The sequence below is a fragment of the Pongo pygmaeus genome, chromosome 17 (genome assembly GCF_028885625.2).
Source record: "Pongo pygmaeus isolate AG05252 chromosome 17, NHGRI_mPonPyg2-v2.0_pri, whole genome shotgun sequence".
Classification (NCBI taxonomy): domain Eukaryota; kingdom Metazoa; phylum Chordata; class Mammalia; order Primates; family Hominidae; genus Pongo; species Pongo pygmaeus.
The window spans coordinates 63,995,893-64,015,410 of NC_072390.2; the positions used below are offsets into that span (position 1 = coordinate 63,995,893).

The 19,518-nt window shown below is 36.6% G+C and overlaps 1 protein-coding gene across 6 annotated transcripts in view; it reads right to left on the reverse strand.

The window, feature by feature from the left end:
- DYM (dymeclin) overlaps positions 1-19,518 on the reverse strand; it is a 417,244-nt gene that overhangs the window by 112,406 nt on the left and 285,320 nt on the right. For all 6 annotated transcript variants that reach the window (XM_054460676.2, XM_063653666.1, XM_054460679.2 and 3 more), the window contains one exon: positions 13,340-13,442. In XM_054460676.2, the coding sequence (XP_054316651.1) occupies positions 13,340-13,442 (103 nt within the window). The remainder of the gene's footprint in view (positions 1-13,339; positions 13,443-19,518) is intronic.

The window sequence follows — 19,518 nt, forward strand, 5'->3', positions numbered from 1 at the left end:
TGCTGAAGGCCTAACCCCCAGTGTAATGATATTTGGAGAGGGGGTGTTTGGGAGGAGATTAGGTGATAAGGGCAGAGCTTAGTCTGATGACATTAGTACCCTGATACTAAAAGACACCAGAGAGCTTGCTCTTGGTCTCTCTGCTAACATACATGCTAACAAAAGGCCATGTGAGCACACGTTGAGAAGGTGGCTGTCTGGAAGTCAAGAGAGGGGCCTCACCAGAACCCAACTGTGCTGACACTCCATCTTGGGCTTTCTGCCTCAAGGACTGTGAGGAAATAGATTTCTGTTGTTCAAACCACCCAGTCTATATTTTGTTACGGCATCTTGAGCTGACTAACACAGGCTTAAAACATGGCCCTAAAGAGGATGGATCATTCATTCAGCAACCAGATTGATTAGCTAGCACTGCCTATTAAAGGACAAAGGATATGTTTCTGAGCAACAATGTTCCTTATGATGTCAAGCATGATGCAAATTTAAGATCATAGAAGAGATTAGGGGAGAGATTACAGGTGACTCAAATGTGTGAAAATAATTAAACAGGACTGCCCTATTGATTATTAAACAAACGTGCCAAGTAATTCCATTTCTGTAATTCCAAGTATATTTAAGGATTGTTTAGTTCTGAAATGTCAACTGTCCAAGAATAACTGCTTTGTTGTAATAACAAATAAATCAAGAAAATCAACACATTCCAATCATGGAATGGCCTCTAACAACCATCAAAGCACAAATCAACTGGCCTTCCTACTTCCCAAAGTATACCACTTCCCATTACCAAGATCTCCAAATTTCTATCTCAGAAACTCAAATAATTTATGAATAAATTAAGAAACAATTTAGGACTTAACTTTATCTAGTGTTCAGTGAATTTTCTAATAATACCTTAAGTCTAGATAAAGTCTGATGCTTTTCATATTCATTCTCTGCATTTATAAGGTAATTCTCAAATACTTTCGTTAAGGATTCTTCTCATGAATTCGTCAGAAATCCGTGAAATTTCCAGAAAAACAAGCAGAGCTGAATTCTCGAATACAATTTGTTTTCAGAAATTAAATCAACCAAGGAAAGGGTTGAATTTCCACTCATACAATGAATAAAATTACTGGTTTTGGGGGTCTTATTTAGAGAAACTCAAATAAAGTGGCATTTACAAAACATTTGTAGCTTTGAGTATAATCAACTGTAATAATAAGATACCAGCTTAAAAAATTCTTTTCATTTAAGCCTCTTTTGTAATACTGCTTTTTAATAACCCTCATAATAGCCGAATTAAAGGACCCCAACAGAAATCATTCATCCCACATAAAACAAACATTGCCTTTTCTTCTTAGCTTTGTTTTACAAGCTACATTATTTCCAGATGACGCTTGAGGGGACTATGGTTTCAAGAATTAGATGCTTAAATAGACAGCTGCTTTCTATTTGCCATGTAAATCAAGGATAAATCAAAGAAAATTACAAATAGGAGACTTCTTTTCTTCCTATTAGGAACTATGAACAGGCAGAAAGGGAGAAACAGAATGAAAAACAATCAAGATCTGAGCAAACAGAAAATTAAAGATTTCTCAAATAAGTAAAAGGAAACTTAAAAATATTTCAGGAAAAGGTGTTTTTATATTAGCTCTATGCAGCAGGAAGTAAAAACTTTTTCACTAGAATGGAAAGAGGGGGAAAGAAACTGTGATCACTGGTTTTTAGAAATCTATCACACGTTACTACTGAATATGCATGGGTTATTTTTTCTGTATTCTTTAAACTTCCCTTAGAAAGTTAATTAATCATTGCCAGATTTCAATGTAAACACATCCTATTTCTTTTTATAAGCCAGAGAGACGAAGGAACATAGAAGTTATTTAAGTATTTTTAATAATTTTTTAAAAAGTCCTTAAAAATAATATTCTACCATATTCCATAAGAAGGGACAGAACGACCTTCCTCTTCAGGAGTAAGAAAAGCCAATAGTGTTTCATTCAGTTTAAAAATGAAGGAATGTTTTGTTTTGTTTTAAAAAAGAGGGGAGCCCTCCAACTCAATATTGTCCTTAGAATCACTCTCAGAACATTTTTGGAACTCTCAGGTCCTAGCCAAGTTAGAACACAAGCATGAAAATTAGTCTTATTACGTCAAAGTCAGGCCTGGCTGTTCATGAGGAAAAAAGTGGTGGGGTCGGGGGATGAGGAGTTTGCTTACTCGCTACAGACTTTGCTTGAATTTTAAAATCAATTGTATTGGTACAACCATTATGAAAAGCAGCAGGAGGTTCCTCAAATAATTAAAAATAGAATGACCATATGATCCAACAATTCCACTTCTGGGTATATACCCAAAGGAAATGAAGTATCTGTATTTGCACTTCTGTATTCATTTCAGCATTATTAATTACAGCTAAGATATGAAGACAACCTAAGTGCTCGCTGACAGACACATGGAGAAAGAAAACGTGGTGCGTATCCACAATGGAATCTCATTTAGCCATAAATAAGGAGATCCTATCATTTGTGACAACATGGATAAACCTGGAGAACATTATGCTAAGTAAATGAGACAGAGACAAAAAGGGAAATACTGCATGATCTCACTTAGATGTGAAATCTAAAAAAGTCAAAATCATAGAATCAGAGCCGAACAGTGGTTGCCAGGGGGTGGGGGAAAGGAGATGTTGGTCACAGGGTACGAACTTTCAGTTATGTAAGATGAGTAAGTTCTGTGGACCCAGTGTATAGCACGGTGACTGGAGTTAATAATACTGTATTGTACACGTGGTATTTGCTAAGAGAGTAGATCATTAAGTGTTCTCATCACACAAAATGGTAACTATTTGAGGTGATGGATGTGTTAATTGATTTAATTGTGGTAATTGTTTCACAATGTATACATATAGCAAATCATGTCATATACTCCAAAATATACAACTTTTTATTTATTATGACTCATAAACCTGGGAAAAAAATCGATTGCACTAAAGAAGAAACTCACTGGGACCTAATCAATGTGGGGCTTGGAATCTATTTAAGTTCAAAGCAGTTGTGCTAGGGATGTTCACCAATTTTATTCACAGGGTTTGGCTCTAACTGTTTTACACAGTTTCTTCAATAAGAAAGTAAATATAAAGATCTTGACCCAAATTTCATGATCCTCCTGGAGAAATGGTTGATTCCAGGGCTGGGGCAGAGAAAATACACGATGAACTGGAGCATCTTGAGGGTCTCAAAAAAAGATAAGAGTAAACTGAGAGGGCAGAAGACACAACATGAAAGAGCTCCCAATGGCCAAAGCTGGAACAATGTGAGCAACAGAATAATAACAGTATTGGTTATAACACACAGAATAAAACAAGGATCCATGTGTCCAAACTGATAGAAATAAATAATTGAATAAGTAAATACACTAGGGAGAAGTGACAACTCTTCCTTACAGAATTCTATTAATAATGGCAGAAGGAATGAGAAAAAAAGAAAATCACTAGTAAATCAGTGATATATGCTGCAGGCAAGATCCATCAATGGATTTCAAAATTTGTGGGAAAATTTGTAAGCAGAAACAAGATATTGGCATAGTCTTAAAGTATCTCCCCAAAATATATAGTCATTACAAAGAGAAAAATAACAAATTTACAGTAAAAAACCCTGGCATACCTCACCTTAGCAAAATGGTCAAGGTAAATCTCACCAGTAATACATATCAATATCATGTATTTCCCAGTATGATGCACTGAGAAGGGCTCACCTCTTCCCAATCCTTGTCAATAATGCACGACCTCAATCTAATCATGAGAAAACACCAGCCAAATCCAAATTGGGGGATATTCCACAAAATAACTGACTAGTAGTCTTTAGAAGTGTTGAGGTCACGAAAGACAAGAAAGATTTAGTAGACATGACAAGGAAATTTAATACGGGATCCTGGGTTGGGTCCCAGAAAAGAACAGGCATTAATGTTAAAATTGTAAAATCTGAATGAGATTGTTATTAAAGTTAGCAGTAATGTACCAGTATTAATTCCTTTATTTTGATAAATGTTACATGATCGTGTAAGATGTTAGCAAAAGGGAGAATTGGGTGAAGTATATATGAAAATTCATTTTTGTTTTTTTGAGACAGAGTTTCGCTTTTGTCGCCCAGATTGGAGTGCAATGGCGCAGTCTCAGCTCACTGCAACCTCCGCCTCCTGGGTTCAAGCAATTCTCCTGCCTCAGTCTCTCAAGTATCTGGGATTACAGTCGTGTGCCACCATACTCAGCTAATTTTTGTATTTTTAGTAGAGATGGGGTTTCACCACGTTGTTCAGGCTGATGTCAAACTCCTGACTTCAGGTGATCCACCTGCCTCGGCCTCCCAAAATGCTGGGATTACAGGCGTGAGCCAACGCGCCCAGCTGGAAATTCTTCAAAACATCTCTATAAGTCTAAAATTATCTTAATGGAGGAATGGAGGGAAAGCTAGTTGCATGTATACTTGACAGAAATTCAAGATCTACACCTACAAAGAAGAATATAAAGTAAAAAGTATGTTATTCTTTTTTCTTTGAGATCTTTCAGTCTGACTCCCCAGAAGTAATCATTATTTAATAGTTTCTTGTGCATTATTGAAAAATTTAATGCATATTTTCAAGCATACATGTATGTATAAACTATATTCTATAAAGCATCTTTCTTACTGGTTTATATATCATGGGTATCTTTTCATATAAACCCATATAGATTGAATTCATTTAAAAAATAGCTGTAGAATACTGCATTGGATGAATTTATAGTTTATTTAATAAGTCTCTTATTGATGGATATTTTGCTTATTTCTATTTTTTGTTCTTAAACAAGGTTGAAGAATATACACACCTTTGTGGAACTGCATATCTAGCTGACTTTCGCAGTTTCTGAAGTCAAATCACTCAAACATATTTTGCCTCCTTAAAATGTTAGTTATTTCAAAGTATAAGATTTATTTTCCTACATTCACCTTTGTGCCATAATGCTAGCCATGCTGATCTTTATCTACTAGTACACACACCCAACAAATAGCTCTCTTTTTCCCCCAGTGCTCAAAGAACTACTTTTTTTTTTAATGGCTTCATCAAGATACAATTCATATACCATATACTTCACCAATCTAAAGTATGATTGAATGGTTTTTGGTATATTCAGAGTTGTGCAAATATCACCACAGCTTAATTTTGAAACATTTCATCACCTCCCAAAATAAACTCTGTGCCCATTAGTAGTCACACCTCATTCTGCTTCACACTCCAGCCCTAAGGCATCTACTATCTACCTCTATAAGATTTGCCTATTCTGGACATTCAATATACATGGGATCAAACAATAAGTGGCCTTGTTACTGGCTTCTTTCACTTAGCATAATGTTTTCAAGGTTCATCCATGATTAAGAATGTATCAGCATTTAATTCCTTTTTATCGTATGATACACTGAGAAGGGCTAGTAGTATCTCACATGGTATCTCACGTGGTATGGATACACCACATTTTATTTATCCATTTGTCTGCTGATGGACACTTCAGTTGTTTCGATTTTTGGCTATTGCAAATAATGGTTCTATGAACATTTGCATTTTCAGGTGGACATATGTTTTCAATTCATTTGTATGTAAACCCAGAAATGAAATTTCTCTATCATATGACAACTCTGTGTTTAATTACTGATGAACTAAAATGGCTGCACCATTTAACATTCCCATGAGCAGTACATGAGGATTCTAATTTCTCCACATCTTCACCAATACTTGTTATTATCTGCTTTTTTATTCTGGCCATCAAAATAGATGTGTGAAGTGGTATCTCATGGTTTTGACCTGCATTTCCTTAATAGCCAATGATGTTGAGTATCTTTTGATGTGCTAATTGGCCACTTTTTATATCTTCTTTGGAAAAATGTCTATTAAGATATTCCCATTTAAAAAATGCAGTAGAAATTTTATTGCTAACTTGCATCACAGTCCAACAAGATGCTCAGTTGGCCTTCCATGAGAGGACACAGGGATCCAGGAAATGTTATCCTGTGGGACCTTGGAATCTCCCACTGGGTCTCCTGCAACCAGCTAGCAAATGATGAGAAAAGAGAAGTGTGGAAGACACACAGAGACTGTGCCTCCTCCCGCCTCCCCCAAAAAAAACAACAAAAAATGGCCAGGAGTGGTGGCTCACACCTGTAATCCCAGCACTTCGGGGGTTTGAGGTGGGTGGATCACCTGAGGTCAGGAGTCCGAGACCAGCCTGGCCAACATGATGAGACCCCATCTCTACTAAAAATACAAATATGAGTAGGGTGTGGTGGTGCATGCCTATAGTCCCAGCTACTCGGGAGGCTGAGGCAGGAGAATTGCTTGAACCCAGGAGGCAGAGTCTGCAGTGAGCTGAGATCGTGCCACTGTGCTCCAGCCTGGGTGACAGAGTGAAAACGCTGTCTCAAAAAAAAAAAAAAAGTGTGGAAGGCAGCATTTCTACCTACATTCCACTGACTTAGAGCTAGTCATATGCCCCCCTCCTAGATGCAAGGGAGCTGGAAAATGTTGCTTTGCTGTGTAATCAGGGAGAGGAAATGGGTTTTGTGGAGCATCTGGCCAGTCTCTGCCTCACCTAAAGCCTAGTGGGGTGCCTGGCACAATGCCTGGCATTCAGGAAAAGCAGCTGGTTGACAGGAAGCCTGCCAACATGACCCCCATTTCTTTGTTCTTGGTGGTCACTCTGGTTTGGCTTATTTCTGGGGCTCCTGGACATGCCTGACCTTGGGAATTCCAAGGTTAGGAAGCACCCTGGGAAGAGGGAGTCCATCTTTGGGGTTCAGGTACACGCTGTGATGTCAAGTAACTACCCAGATGTTCCCAGACAGATTAGAAAATCCTCCTGATGTTGCTGCTCACCTGTAGTTAGTGACTGCTGGCTGTTGTGATCCCTACCTCTCCATCTAATATCACACCACTCCTCCTCCTGCAGGAAGCTCTTTCTGCACTAAAGAGCTCAGAGACAGTTCCATCTTCTGAACTAATGCCTGTGGTCCCAGACTGTCTCTCCCACACATGGGCAGCATGACATAACTGTAATAGTTAACCTTATCAAGCACTTGCTTCATGCCAAGGATCCTACCTCATTCATTTAATCCTCAAAAGAACCCCAGGTGTTCAATTCTCATTATTATTTGTCTTTTTGGTTCTGGCCATCATAGTACAGACAAGGTAATTGAGGCCCAGTGAGGCAAAACGACATACTTAAGGCCACACAGGTCACAAGCCACAGAACCAGTTCACAAAATATAATATTTGCCCATTTTAAAATTCCATTATCTTTTTATTATTGATCTCTTCACATATTATAGATACTAGTCCCTCATCAGATGGATTATTTGCAAATATCCTCTCCCATTCTGTAGATTGTCTTTTTGCTTTCTTAATTGCATCCTTTGAAACACAAAGTTTTAAATTTCGATGAAGTCTAATTTATCTATTTTTCTTTTGTCACTTGAGTTTTTGGCATCACCTAAGAAGTCTTTGCCTAACCCAAAGTCATGAAGGTTTAATCATATTTTATTCTAAAAGTTGTATAATGTTAGCTCTGACATTTAGGTCTATGGTCCATTTTGAGTTAACTCTTGTGTATAGAATGAGTGAGGGATGGCAAATAATTATTGAACACCTATTATACACCAGACACTGTGCTGGATACAAACAACTCAGTGACAATGACACATGACCATTTTTCACTTTCATGCCCTCTTTGAAGAAGCATAACACCTGGAATGTTTTCCTGTCTGAATCTCTCCTTTGAAAAATGTTACCCAGCTCAAATTTCAACTCCTTTCAATGAAGACTGCCACAGTACCTCCCCTTCTTCCTAGAAGTTGTTCCCTCTCACTTTCTCTTCTGACAACCCACAAGTTTGGTTCTGTAGCTTTTATAAAATTGGTTATATGTTGAATTGTATTTTAGTTGTGTATCTGTTTTAACTATTCTGTAAGTAGGTACTATGCCTTCTTCATTTTTACCTCTTACACCATGGTAAAGTAATGTAAAACAAAAGTTTTAATAATATTCTGATTGCTGTTATCATCACTAGAATAAACGCATGAAAAGTTGACCCCCAAAAGCAACTGTCAAAAGTGACAACATGTGAAAGGAGCTGTTTTAAGAGTAACAAATTTCAGCTTTTCAAACTTCTTGGATATGGCAGCATACCTAAGATAACTGTTCCCATGTTACATAAGTGTTAGATTACCTACCCCAGCCTTTAAATCTTCCAGAAAAATCTTTAAGGGACATTTCCATCAAGAACTAATACCATTATTCTACTCTCTGTCTTCATGAGTTCAGTTGTATTAATTTTTAGCTCCCATAAATAAGTAAGAACGTGTGATGTTTGTTTGTCTGTGCCTGGCTTGTTTCACTTAACAAGAAGGATGGTTACCAGAGGCTGCGAAGGGTAGTTGGGGCGGGGAGGGGATGATTAAGGAGTAAAAAAATATAGTTGGATAGAATGAATAAGATCTAGTATTTGATAATAGCACAACAGGGTGATTACAGCTAACAATAATTTATTGTACATTTTGAAATAACTAAAAGAGCATAATTGGATTGTTTGTAACACAAAGAAAGGATAAATGGTTACCCCATTCATCCTGATATTACTCATTGCACGTGGGTATCAAAATATCTCATGTACCCTATAAATATATACTTCTACTATGTACCCATAAAAATTTTTAAAATACTCTAATACCATTATATACAAAGAATATGTATGTATATCTTTGTATTATTTATGTATGTGTGTGTACAAAGGGGCATTTTAACACTAGCTCAGTAAAGGCACAAACATTGTACAAAACAATTGACTGAAGATAGTTTTCAATATTATTTATCCATCAACTATTGAGTCAAATGAATTTGAGATCTAAGTTAAAGAGTAAACACCACACAGAATCTTAATAATAGAACAACCTAAAAGGGATGGGGTGGAAAATAGAAACATCTCTGAATTTAAATTTTGTCATATGAAAATCAGATCAGAATATCCTATAATACATTTCTGAAGAAACTAAATGTCTGAAAGCAGATTTAAAAGTTTGTAAACAAGGTCTAAAAGATTATTAATTCATAAAAGCTATGAAGTCAAAAGGTCAGCCAATGATATAGTCCAGAGTTAACAGTATCTTAGAATTCCATATAGAATTATAATAATGAGCGATCATGACTTGATGAAAATAAATTTCATACGGATGGCTTTTACTCTTTAGAAAGTTAGTTTAGAAGCAAGCTATCTGTAGGGCACAGTGGCTCATGCCTGTAATCCTAGCACCTTGGGAGGACAAGGCAGGACAATCACTTGAGGCCAGGAGTTCAAGACCAGCCTGGGCAATATAGTGAGACACCATCTCTACAATTTTGGAGTTAGATGGTAGAGTCAGTCCTCCAGAAAGATTCAAAGTTATTTGATGACCACAGGGCAATATAATTTGGTTCCTTATGGTTGCAACTAGAATAAAAGTTAAATTGTTAGGAACTAGGGAAACAAAGCTTATATGGTACAGTAACAATATTCCTCATTGGTTAAAGTTTAAATATTCATATGGTTATGGTTTAAAAAGCATTCATAACTCATTTATTATCTTTGTTTCATTTTCTATATTCAGGTTCCATATTTGGTTATATATGACCAAACTTCTCTGAAAGTTCAGTTCATTTTTATTTAAAAAAAAAAAAATCTGTTGAAAGATTCTCCTTTAACAATTCTCTCCTGTCCCCGTTAGTCACTGAATTAAATTTTATGTAATCCTGATCATACAAACACCAAAGCAAAGCCAAGTCAATGGAACTTTACTTGCTTTCTTAAACTCCCTTATTGCCCCTGTAGAGGCATTCTCTCCCCCGACAGGCTTGAGTACAATTTTTGTTTTATTTCCCCTTAAACAGCCAGGGCAGTTTCCTCATTATCTGGAACTCAGTTGAAGGTTTCAGGTTTCCCCAGAGATGTTCAGACCAACATAGTTGCACTAAAGTACTAATACTAATGTTTTTGGAACTTGCAATTTGCTTTCTATGCTGTTACTCAACTGATTTGTGAATTATACAGTATAATGAGGATAAACATTTTCTTAATAAACTTAGAAATCTCTAGGTAGACTGAAAGTACTCTATGTACCACAGTGAGAAGAAAAACATGTCCTTATTTTTAAGTACTTATTCAAACTCTGCTAATATAGTTCATTCAGTCTTGGTGTAGAAAGTACACGTCGTGAGACTCCGTCTCAAAAAAAAAAAAAAAAAGTACACATCTAGGAATCCACTGCTGCATTAAGACCTTCTCATTTTCCTTTTTCATCTTTTACCAACAAGTGGTTTAAAGCATTAGTCCAGGACACAGAATTTTATGTGGTTACTGGCAAAGGTACTTAAGTAAAACTTCTGCAAAAGAAAAGGAAGGAACGTGTTCATTTTCCCAGTTAATGACTAATGTAAAAGAGAAATGGTTTCAAATGTGTAAATCACTTATACAACAGTGTTTTGAGCAATGGGAATGACCAATAAAACATTGAAGTATCATGAAAGAGCATACAACGGTGCTTATTTTTAAGGTTACTGCTGTTTGTTTAATCACCTTTCAGGTCTCTATCAGGAGTGATTCACAGTCATCTCTCCTACTGAATCAGTGCTAACCATTCTCTTCAATTAACTCTGAGAAAAGGCAGCAAAATTCAAGTTCATAAACCCATTTGAAAAATGTTGTGATTTACAAAGTCTCATACACATAAATGTTAAGAAAAAAAAAAAAAAAAGGATTGTCAATAACAGATTCCAAATGGAATTTTCCCACTATTTCTCGGAAGCAGATGCTTTAAGAAATTCATTTTTACTTAGTGAAAATTTTATACAAGAAGAAAATATTCAATCAGTGACTCTAAAATCTGTAAACTTCAGTAGCAGAATTCACAGCACTGTTACAAATTCAAATTGTCCTATCATGGCATAATTACCTCCATGATTGGCAAATACCGGTAAATAAGACCTATTTCCTCAAATATTCATTTTATAGATCTCTGATTAAAGAAGAATGCTACTAAGGCAACATCAGAACTTCAGAACTATACATATTCAACACATTTTTGTGGAGTAAATGGCACAGGAATACTACATAAATCAAATAATAATTGCTTACAAATAACAAAACATTTGCAGATGACCCAAATTCAAGTTTTTGGTAAACACAACTCCCTACTGCCACCCTGACCCTGATAGGGTTTCTAAACAGTTATTAGATATATTTTTCTTATCACAGGTATGGCAAGTGTAGAATTAAGCAAGCTGTTATGCTAATTAAAAAGTTAGAACATTCAACTTAACAGGAAAATCTCAAAAGATACATTTTGGAATTATAAACTTAATACCTTAAGGGGATGACAGATTGTGACATCACATACACACACACACACACACGAGGAAAAACTAGCACCAGTCAGGCTGTGGCTGCACACAGCTATCTTTGTTTATCATTGACTGATATCTGGACTGGGTACTGTTCCCAGTCTCATATCAGGACAACCATTTAGAAACGAAACAAACCACAGGAAAGAAGCAAGGCAACTCTACAGCTGTCTGGTATGCATCATCACTGCAAACTCAGAATTAAAGAGTTCTCTAATAAAGTTTCTAAATACCAACCCACTGTGTTGTTGTCTGGAGATTTAGAGCCGTCCTTATTAGAACTTGATGAACTTCTCCTGTGGTTAATGGCAAGATAATTTGTAGCATCTTCATCTAAGCCATATTCCAAAATATAAGAAATGTCACAGGTAGTCACACTACTTTAAGAAAATTTATAACACATTCTCTTTCCTATTATTATATTATGCTCACCCCTGTGCTGTTTCTATTCTATTCCATCAGCATCCTCTAAGGTCAGGTGATGTCTTAGTGCATTTTCTGTCAGTTAGAACAGAATACCTGAAACTAGGTAATTTATAAAGAAAAAGGAATTTATACAGTTATGGAGGCTGGGAAGGCCATGGTCAAGGAGATGCAGCTGGTGAGAACCTTCTTGCTAGTGGGGACTCTCTCTGGCATCCCAAGATGATGCAGGGTATCGCATAGTGCATGCTGACATGCTAGCTCAAGTCTCTCTTCCTCTTCTTATAAAGCTACCAGTTCCCCTGATTGATCCATGAATTCATTAATCCATTTATAAGGGATCCAATCACCTATTCAAGGTCCCACTTCTCAATACTGCCACACTGGGGATTAAGTTTCAACATTAGTTTTGGATGGCACATTCAACGGTAGCAGTTGGTAATAAGCTCTCCGTCATTAAGGTGGATGGAAGAAAGTCCACATGTTACGGCTGCTCTCTTCTGACCATGTCTGGTAAGACTGGAGACACATACTGATGAGAGCAGAGCCAATTAGATTCTCTTTCTCAGGAATTGAGAATGAGGACTTTAAGACAGCTAAAGGCACTGCACTCACAAGGACATGCTTATAGGTTGGAGGGAAGAAGAGGAAGGGCTGGGGTTGCTATTTTAGGTCCAAGTAAGCAAACAGATAAACCTGGATGGTAGAAAGCAGCAGCAGAATAAAGCAGAAGCAAAAGGAAGCAGAGACCAAAAACGAAATGACCCCAAAAACAGGACTCAATGGCTTTTCAATTTTAGGTTCCAGACCTCTGGGAAATCCAGTTGTACTTGCTCCCCTTAAGTTCAGTGAGGAATCTTTGCATACTTCCTATAAAATCATCCCTGCTTTTGTTGTTGTGTTATTAGCTTGAGTGGGTTTCTCAACTCAGATATAAAGATTCTTAATTATGTACAAATTATTGGTTTAGGGTTGATTTTCTTCAACCACTTGTTAACAATCATTTACAACTTGTTCCCTTGATTTGAGACATCACTCTTTTATTTGCATATTAGAGGTTTCTCAGGCAGCAAAGATTTTCAGCATAGTAAGATTTTGAGAAGAGAGGGGTAATGTTATTATAAATTTTACAATGAAATAATTTATTTATTATTTTTTTTGAGATGCAGAGTCTTACTGTGTCACCCAGGCTACAATGCAGGGGTATGATCTCAGCTCACTGCAACCTCTGCCTCCCGGATTCAGGTGATTCTCCTGCCTTGGCCTCCCAAGTAGCAGGGACTACAGGTGTGCACCACCACACATGGCTAATTTTTGCATTTTTAGTAGAGACAGGTTTCACCATGTTGGCCAGGCTGGTCTTGAACTCCTGACCAAGTGATCCATCTGCCTTGGCCTCCCAAAGTGCTGGGATTACAGGCATGAGCCACTGTGCCTGGCCGAAAGGAAAATTTTTTATTGATGAAATAAGGTAACTACTTACATAATCTGGTAGAGGAACATCATTAGAACTCAGCGAACCTCTCAAGGACTGTGTGGCTTGTTCCAGAACTTTGTTGTGTTTTTTAGACAGCAAAGAAAATAAACTGGAAAAACAAACAAAAAACCAATTATATTAAAGGAACTGTTTTCTTTTCTGTCTTCTGTAGAAATACATAGTTCCACAGCATGTCAATTATTCTAAAATATACTTGTAAATGATTCTTTCTTCATGCCTGTGTTAACAGCAAGATTAACAATACTATTTATGTAAGAAAAAAGGAGTGGGGAGGATGTTTAAATCATAAGAGTTCTAAAAAATTTTTTAATGACAGTTTAAAATTATGTTTCAAACACAGGAGCATTTTTCATAAGATTACTATAGGGAAAAGAACAGTGGAGAAAACCTGAGATGTAGACTATGGCTAACTCATAGTGCAATCTACTACGAGTCACTTGAGCTTATGTATCTTCTCATCTTCCGAAAAAGTGCGTTGGACAAGATTATTTCTCTACTGTTGTACAGAGTCTATGGTTCTGTATTATAGCTTTATTTCTCAAAAATAATGATTTGAAATGTTTTATAAGATTTCTGCTTCTGGCCATGATAGATTAACCGATACTGGACTGACTCTCCTGCTATCACTAACTGAAAACGAAAAAAAAAAATGACACAACTGTTTTCAGATGTTATACAACATGTGAAGTAAAGGATTATAATCCCTAACAAAAGGGAGATAAAGATGAGCCCCATAATGGTGAGCTTCTGTCTCAAGGAACATTGCAGACTATGGTCCAGGAAGGTGGGACCCAAAAAGTACACAGCAGTGTTGTGCTGAGCTAAGACAGAGAGAGGAATTTAACACTGCTGTGGCAACTGCATTTTGCAAGGCAGAATACTAGAGAGGAGAGAATTTCCAGAAAGCAGGTCCAGAAATCGAAGTGTCTTCTTGAATGTTTGTAGAAATGTTAAGCTGTAATGTGCAGAGCAAGACTCCACAAGGTGTGGCAGTAAACAACTACCCAGGAGCTGTAAATTAAACAGAGATTTTGGGGACCATAACAGACTGAGGGATACTGGAGCTCCAACCAGCCAGAAGATAAAAGTCAATGAACATGAACATTCAGTTGAATTCTTAGAAAGGCCATGCTTTAGGAGTCAGGCTATTCTACTCTAGAGTGCAAATTACTTTATTCTAAGAGGCACCCTAATAGAGCAAAACAAACAATCTTCAAAGAATCCAGTTGATTTACATTAAATATAAATGCACTAAACACTCCAGCTAAATGTCAGAGATTTTCAGACTGGATAAAAAAGCGAGACCCAACCATGTGCGATTTAAAAGAGACACACTTGTAAATTTAAAGATACAGATAAGTTAACAAAAGGATACAAAAAAGACACACTATAAAAACATTAATTATAAGGAAGTTGGAGTGGCCATATTAATTTCAGACAAAGTAGGCTTAAGAACAATATTATTATTACTAGAGATAAAGAGGGAGATTTTATAATGATGAAAGCCAGTTTACCATGAAAACATAACAATCCTAAATACTTATGTGCCTAATAAAAGAACTTCAGAGATATTTATTGTAATTATATGATCCCAATATTAAATTTATTGTATCTAATAAAGAAAGGATTCTTCTTTGGGATAGATGGCAGCTTAAAAATAAAGGCAATTCTGATTCAATGTACTTTCCATAAAAATCTGAAGTATGGCCTGTAGTATTTTTTTTCATGCCAAAACTTCACTGTAGTATTTAGTAATCCCCTTACAAATAAAATATTTATTTAAATATCAATTGAGGAAAATCTGTAATTATTTCAGATGGTTTAAAAAGGATATCTGTTGAAGACAGGGCCACTAAGTAGTCTTTCTAGATTAAGTTTCAACTAATATCATCAAGGAAAAAAATTCCTTAATATTTATTGGTAATGTTAGATGTTGTACAAAACAAACATAACAGAGGTAATGAATATTATTTACGTTTATACGTAAATAAAGTGGGAAGAAAAATAATTACATGAAATAATTACTGAATGAATAAGTATGAAATTTTATGATACTGGTTACATGCTGAGAATATATCTGAACGAACGGTTTCTTTGAAATGAAACACTCTTGAAATGAAATACTCCAGTGAAGTTTCATGAAGGTCAGCTTAGGCCCTATACAATGTCTTGAAAAAGAAGAAAGAGTTATCTATGCAAGAGAGAATAAGAGGCACTTCCAAATAGAAGGCAAAGCACAGAGGCAAAAGTAGGAGAGAGCAAGAAAATTGGAATGGAGGTACTATACAAGAAGTAGAAAACAGAATTCAGTACATAAGGGCACACACACTTTTTTCCAATCATTTTATTTTTCTGGGTCTTCTCCATTTGAGGTTTAGTTTTGCTTTATCATTCCTTTTTAAGGTTAACAGTAAACACCATACTTTCCACTCACCATTATTCCCATGACCCACTGATAACTAATATTGTTTATTGTGTATGATTCCAGAAACATTATATGCATTAATGCATGTAAACAAATGCATACTGTATACATATATATCCATCTTTTCTATTCCATGAAATATACACTATGCTGTACCTTGCACTTTGTCCATCTAACAATATATTCCTTCCTTCATTCAACAAACACATGAGTGTTTACTGTTACTTGATATCAAAGGATATGGATATACCGTAATTTATTTAGTCCATTATTGATCACTCACTGCAATTGTTTCCAAAATTTTTATATTATAGACAGCATTGAAATGAACACCCTTGTAAATAAGTATTAGCATGCCTGAGTGAGACTATCTTTAGGATAAATTGCCTGAAGCAAAACTGCTCAGTAAGAGTAACTGAAAATAATACTGAACTGCATTAGGGGGTCCATATTTTCAACTATGTAAATTATTTTGCAGGAGATGCAAAAAAAAAGGTAAAAAATTGGGATTGTTTATAAGACATGTTTACATGGAAATGCATACAGAAGGAAATCAGTACCATGCTTCTAATTGGTTGCAGTATATTTTATGGAATAAATGGAATTTCCGAAGTTTTTTGAGACTAAAAGAACTTTGGGTAGTCAATTCTTGCACAAGGTGTGGCAAGACTCAAAAACATAAATTGGCTACCCAAACAAAAAAAGAAAAGCAATAAATACACCTGAAAGAAGTGAGCTTCTTGGTGTTAGGACGAAGAAATGGAACAAGTGAAGCACAGCAGCATACTTTGCTGAGTTGAAGAAAAAATAAGAACTCAGGAGGTGCTTCTTGAGTTCAGCAAACCTGGGATGTTCATTCTCACATTCCGTGTGTGTGTGTGTGTGTGCATGTCCCCTGTTAGTGCACTATCAGAGAACAATAGAGGTGATCTATAGTAACTTTCATCATCAATTTAAGAAAATTATTAAACAGTCCTAGGGACCAGAGCAAAAAACACTTGAAACTGTTTCTTTTGGAGAAGAAAGGCTAGTTTGTTTGTTTATTGATTTTAAAAGATAGTATGAACACGCTGTTTTGCTTGATAGTAGGACACCAAACAAGGAAGTGAGCTTCAATTCAAACATGAGATATTTTGGTTGAGCATAATGGAAAATTTTACTACTAAGGACATAAATGTTGAAATGGTATACCCCAAGAAGCTGCGGATACTGCTTCTAGCTACCTTTAAGAAATTCTCTGTAAGAATAGATCATTTGAGGTCACATTCCGCTCTCCATCAAAGAGAAACAGAGAATTCACACTTACTTTGTTACTATCATACAATTTAACAGGCATTTTAGTAAAATCTTATAGCAAGTGCTTTCAAAGTTTTATTTAAACATTCTAATTTTGGCTTTTATTTAACATTTTTAAGGCAAAATGTATATGAGACATGACTTTGCAAACTGCTGAGTGAAAAGAGTAAATTTTGCTTAAAGCTTTGCACTCAACGTACTTACCCCCTAGCTTAATGCTAATCAGAATAATAAAGATATATGATGTTTGTATGTAAATGGATAAATTTCATTTTAAAAATCAGTCTTAAAAATAAAAATGATCTTTAAGTTAGCTTAATATTCACTTAGCTGGGATCTATTTGCTAGAATACTTTTTTAAAATTTGAAAAAGACTAGTTTTTCTTTTTGCATAAGAATGTTCATTACAAATTTAAAAAATGAAAACAGCCAAAACACTAATCAAGAACAGAATGGGTAAATGAACTGTGGGATATTTATACAACGAAATATTATACAGCAATTTAAAATTATCTAATGCTACATGTATGAATATTAATAAATCTCAAAAACAACACTGAGTAAAAAATAGGCAGGAATCCTTAGAAAATATGAACAAGCTGATTTTATGTTTTTAAAATGGAAAACAATATTACGTATCATTTACAGATAAAATATATTAATAACATCAAATACATATGGAAATGATAAATCCTACATTTAGGATAGCCACTGTTCTCTGAAGAAGGAGGAAAAAGGGAATCCAGCTCTCACATGAGTACTCGCTCTCTCTCTCTCTCTATATATATATGGACACATATACAGTAGATATAAAATGTTCTTTTGGTAACACTGGATACATACACGAGAGAGTGGTATATTGCTCTATTTTTTGTGTATGCAGGAAGTATTACATAACATTTTAAAAATCTGATAAAAAGAACATGCTATCCTGAAGAAAACAGAGCCCCTGCCAACGACAGCACTTCACAAAAGAAAGCAGCATGTAAACAGAATAAGTGTGGTCAGTCCAAACGGGAACACGCTGAGAAAATCACAAGCTGGTGGAAATGGCTGTAGTGTAGGGTGCACAGATGGTGGCAGGAGATGACACCAGAATGAAGACAGTTTGAAGCCAGACTGTGAAGGGCCGCTTTATGGCACATCAAAAGCCCTGGACTTTTATTCTATTCGGAGTGAGAAGCTAATGGAACATCAGTCTTACAAAACAATGAAAGAGACATGGCTCTCCGCCCCCAAGGAACTCAAGTTTACTGGGATGAGAAAAAAAAAAAAAACTACAATACTGAAATCAGAGAATGCCATGGGTCGAAGAGAGCGCTGTGGGAGAACAGGGGGAAGATTAGGTGCATTCCACAGAGGAAATCTATCTTGACCGTGGCCTTGAAGGTTAGAGGACTTGCTGTTTGGAAAAGCAAAGGGGAAGGAAGAGTAATTCAGAAGGGGGAAAGTGTTTAGAAAGGCACTGGGAGATTTCAAGGAAATACCCATAGCTTATAAGGCAAGAATAGAGAAAACTCACAGGGGTGAGAAGTGGCAAGAAATGAAGCCGGTAAGACAAGAGGGGCCAAATAAAAAAGGCCACATGGACCATGCTAAGAGGTCTGCATTTCATCTTGCTTAGCCCCTGAGACAGACAGTGAGTCAAATATTTACCCAGGGCCTAGTATGTGCCAGGCAATGTGAAAGCAAAAGCAACACAGTTTCTGTCCTGCCTCCCCAGAGGGCGCGGTCAGGTGAGAAAGGATGTGCCTAAATAGACTGAAGGTGAACATGGAATGTTAGGGGAACACAGGTGAGGACTGCCCAACTGCACCTGAAGGGAGAAAGAGGAAATCACTTCGGGAGATGATGCCTGCACTGCATCTTCAGAAACAATTAGGAGTCAGCTGAGCAAATCAGGCAACCACAAAGGTGAGTTGGGCAGAGAAATACCAGTCCTGTGGGTGGGGGAAGCAGCACTGCACGTGCATCAAGTGTTGAGTACACAGCAGAGCACAGCAATGAGGCTGGGTAGCAGTGAGGATGGCTCATCAACTGCCTCTTATGTCTCTCTCAGACCTTGGACTTTATCCTGAAAGCCAGAGGCGTTCTATGAAAGCAGGACTACAATATAAGAAAGTGATCAACGCAAAGCTGCTGTTTTTGGTATTGAGGTGTGAGGTGGGAGGCAGGGCTCAGCAGTAAGGATGGCAGATTACTCCTTGTGCATCTATGTCCTGAGCCTCCTCCCTATGCCCTGCCATCTATGGTGGCCACAGAGTCCCTACCATGGAACTTCAGGGCTCCTAGAACCGAAGGTTGAAAACCACTGACCTGAGCAATGTGGGCCAAGTGTATAAAATTCTATTTGTTCCAGAAAGACTCCTCTGCTCCTGGAGAAAAGGATGGACAGGAGATGACAAGTGAACAAGAGTAGAAGTAGAACCTTTAGGAAACGTCC